At 47.3% G+C, this 4150-nt stretch overlaps 1 protein-coding gene across 1 annotated transcript in view; it reads left to right on the forward strand.

Annotated features, from left to right (window-relative positions):
- Positions 1-3923, forward strand: part of LOC109462894 (threonine aspartase 1-like) — a 4417-nt gene extending 494 nt beyond the window's left edge. The window contains 3 exon segments of the mRNA XM_019759525.1: positions 1-141; positions 948-1153; positions 1652-3923. The exon segment at positions 1-141 is cut by the window's left edge and continues 36 nt beyond it. Coding sequence (XP_019615084.1) covers positions 1-141; positions 948-1153; positions 1652-2669 — 1365 coding nt within the window. The 3' untranslated portion in view covers positions 2670-3923.
- The last annotated feature ends 227 nt before the right edge of the window (positions 3924-4150 follow it).

Raw genomic sequence — 4150 nt, forward strand, 5'->3', positions numbered from 1 at the left:
CGGGAGGCCGCCTGTGCCGCCGTGGCTGTGCTGGAGGACTCGCCCTGCACGAACGCCGGGACCGGGGCCAACCTGACGCTGGGAGGCACCGTGGAGTGCGACGCCGCCGTCATGGACGGGCACAACCGGCTTTTCGGCGCGGTAAGGTGCTTATTACCTGTGGCAAAGATAGCTGGCCTTACGAATTCATTTGTATCTTTTGTGTCTAGATCTCTTTTGTCAAGTTATAAAGCTTCTCTCTTTTTCTAAAGCACGCCTCTTGCTTCAGCTTTTAGTAGTAACACGTAGAAGCTGGGTACATGCAGATACATAAGTTGGTGTTACGCTGAGGGATGGTTATACCGGCTATAGAGATAATATCCAGGGCTCGAAATACAGCTGGGTGCCTGTGCAACTTGGTGCACCCAAAATTGGAGCTGTGCACCTAATTTTTTTCAGAAGCTGGTATGTTATGCCAAAGCGTGGTTATACCGGCTATACAGATACAGAAGCTGGTGTGTTACGCCGAAGGGCGGTTATACCGGCTATACAGATACAGAAGCTGGTGTGTAATATAATACGCCAAAGGGCGGTTATACCAGCTATACAGATACAGAAGCTGGTGTATAATATAATACGCCAAAGGGCGGTTATACCGGCTATACAGATACAGAAGCTGGTGTGTCATATAAAACGCCAAATGGCGGTTATACTGGCTATACAGATACAGAGGCTGGTGTGTTACGCCGAAGGGCGGTTATACCGGCTATACAGATACAGAAGCTGGTGTGTTATGCCAAAGCTTGGTTATTCTGGCTATGCAGAAGCTAGTATGGTATGCTGAAGGGCAGTTTTAAGCTATTGTATTGTATAATCCAGATACAGGCGGCTATACCAGCAACCTTGCCGATGACCATTGTGGCATGTTTAGGGGTGACTTTATTGATTGTAATTTGATACCCTTACAGCTGGGTGCAGTAAGCTCCCTCAGGAATCCTGTCCTGGCAGCGCGTGCCCTCCTGGAGGACCAGTGGGCCGGTCCGATGACCTTGGGTCGAGTTCCGCCGGCCGTGCTGGTGGGGAGGGGGGCGGAGAGATGGGCCCTGCAGCGCGGCTTCCCAGAGGCTGATGGGAAACAACTGGTCACGGAAAAATCTGCTGCGACCTACAGGAGGTAAGAGCTTTTCAAGCAGATGTGCGGAGGTGGATCATTTCTGTGCCTCGCTTTTTTATAAATTTCATTTTGCTCTTCATGAATGTGTTGTTTGCTACTCTTTTCCCTACATGGGCCAGGAAAGGGAAGGAATAAGTAGTCAGGAAGAAGTGCAACCACATTTTTGCATGGTTCACAAGTTTTGGCCAGAGTTTTTTGTTGTTGTTGCCCAATGACAGTTTACTTGCTGTTTACAACTGCTATAGAACTTAGAGTTACAATCGATAACTAGATACATGTACAAATACATGAAATCACACATTTCGCATTAACAGATTATAGTATGTTTTGGTTTTATGCCAGACAGCAAGCTGTAGCCTTGTGTACTTGTGCATGTGTTAATGTTAAGTTTGTGAGATCTTTAGTTGTAGATGACCAGACAAAAGTCCCTGTACTTTTTGTTGTGTCAATAAAGAATCCTGTTCTATAATGTGGAACTAAAAGCCGGGTGTTTGTCAGGTATGTGGAGAGGCTGGCAGCTGCAGAGAGAAGGAGGCAGAAGCACGGGAGAGGAGCGACGCCCCGGGACAGACAAGGTGCCGGGAAAAGGGCACGGACCGAGAACTGGGGTCACGGGGATCCAAACGTCTTGCAAGGAACTGCCAAGGATGGAGAAACTGCTCAAGGTCAAGGGAATGGCAACGTCTTACAGGAAAGTACCAAGGATGTAGCACATGCACCCGTCCAAGGTCAAGGAGATTGCAAAGGAACATGTACTAAAGGGGAGGGAGTGTTCCTTCAAGGTGAACACCATGGAACCTTCTTAAAGAACCGACAGAATCTTGGCGGTAAAACTAGAAGAGATGGAAACTTGTGGAGAAACGGGACAATATCTGACATTGGATGTGAGGCAGAGGCTTGTGGCAGCTCGGGGATTGGGACGGGCAGGTTCGATCGCGGCGAGCAGTCATTGGTGCAGTCGGAGTCTGCTGTACAGGACAGGTGCGACGCAGACATCCGATTGGACACAGTTGGGGCTGTTGCCATGGATACGAGCGGGGCGGTGAGTGCGGCGGTGTCGAGTGGCGGGCTGGCGCTGAAGCAGCCCGGCAGGCTGGGGCACGCGGCCATGTTTGGCTGCGGCTGCTGGGCGGAGCAGAGGTGCCCCCTGTCTGTGGCCTGCAGTACTACAGGCTGCGGGGAACACGTCATGCAAGCCATGCTGGCGAAGGAGTGCGCAGAAGCCGCTCTGCAGGGGGACGCTTCCCTGGACCAGGCTCTCAAGTCCAAGTTCCTGCACTCTCCCGCCCTGAGGAACGTGGAGAGGAAGGTCGGGGGAGTTCTCGTGCTCAGGTGCGAGGAGGTCAGAGGTCAGGCAGGCCCGGTCGCAGAGGTCATGTGGGGTCACACGGCGGACAGCATGTGTGTCGGCTTCATGTCCACTCGCCACAACAAGCCACAGGTCAGGATGTCACGCCTGCCGCCGGGTCAGAGGTCGGGTCAGGTCGTGGTGACAGAGGGTTGTCTTGTGAGGTGACCCAAAGGTCAGAGGTCATGGCTACAGAACAGATGATGTAAGCCATATGTTGTCTCATATGTACAAGGACCCGTTTCTACTCAAGCAACTTTTTTTATTAGGCAACAATGACACAGTACAAAGACACAGTGGTGTCGCACTCTAGCAAGATGCTAATTTTCACGTCAACACTGAAAAACGGAAATTAAAACTAACAATAACAGATATAAATAACACATAAGCATACAGCATTTGGCTGATATAGTCAGATAGAATAACATAGATAGAGTTTGACGGTCTGGCGTTTCAAAGACCGGGTAGCATCCACTACTTTTTGTCAGTGAATGAACTGGTTTCAGCAAAATATGTTGTATTTATTCAGAATTGTAACATGACAATACAAAGTGTGCACTAGCCAGCAAGTATGCTGATAGCGTGCACACCTAAACCATACTTTTCGTCAGTTAATGAACTGGTTTCAGGGAAATATGTTGTATGATATGTTGAATAAATAAAACTGCACACAATGGACTTTGCAGGCAGGAGAAAAGCTACTTGAATTTGATGCAAAATCCGTTTGTTATTCTACTGTAGCAGTCAAAACAAACAACCCAGGCACCGGTATTGTCACCTTTCTGTCTTTCATAATTAAATATGTACAGTGCAGCAGAGTGAAGTGTAGTATTCTCTTATATCAAGCAGTTTTCCAATAGAAAAATTGCTACACAAACATGACTGTAAGAGTTGAATCTACTGGAAGTGAATTCCTGGGTCTCCAGAAGACATACTGATGTATAGAAGTGATGACATTTTCAATTCAACCGCAAGTATAATTAGTTGGTTACTACTAGTATATCTGACGTCACCAACCGTGAAAAGGAACGGCCCATTTCATGATTAGATGGGTCAGAGAACGTTTAAATAGAAATATGGCCGACTCAACATAGATAATATATATTTGTGTCAGCATCGGGTGGCTTATTCTAGTTTTCCCTTTAAGATATCACTGTGCTCATCGTAACTTGTTAAAAGTTGAAGTTTGAACCCCCTCCCCCAATTCTGTGCCTCTCTCATCACACTACCTTAAATGACCTTGAACAGGGGCGTAAACACGACTTGTAATCTCCATAACAACCAGAACTAACCTAGACATCAACATGACCTCTAATTAACACCAAGGTCACTCATCAATAGGGTTTGACAGAACACTTGACGTAAGTAACCATTTTCTTAAAAAAAGGATTTAAAAAAAATTCAAGTTGTTTTTTCTCTCCATCAGCTTCTCTCCACACATTTTAACAACAGTTGGTAAGAGGCAGAAAAATAAAGGTATTTTAAATGTTGGTGGAAACTTTTGCTACTTTGACTGATACACTGTGTAAGAAACAGGAGGAGACAGTAAAAACCCCACTGGTCCCGGCCCGGGTTTCGAACCCACAACCTCCCGGGCCCCAGTCAGACACTCTAAACTCTCCGCTAAAAGGTCTAGACCCATCGCCTAT

The sequence above is a fragment of the Branchiostoma belcheri genome, unplaced genomic scaffold (genome assembly GCF_001625305.1).
Source record: "Branchiostoma belcheri isolate BF01 breed outbred unplaced genomic scaffold, Haploidv18h27 scaffold12, whole genome shotgun sequence".
NCBI classification, from domain to species: Eukaryota; Metazoa; Chordata; class Leptocardii; order Amphioxiformes; family Branchiostomatidae; genus Branchiostoma; species Branchiostoma belcheri.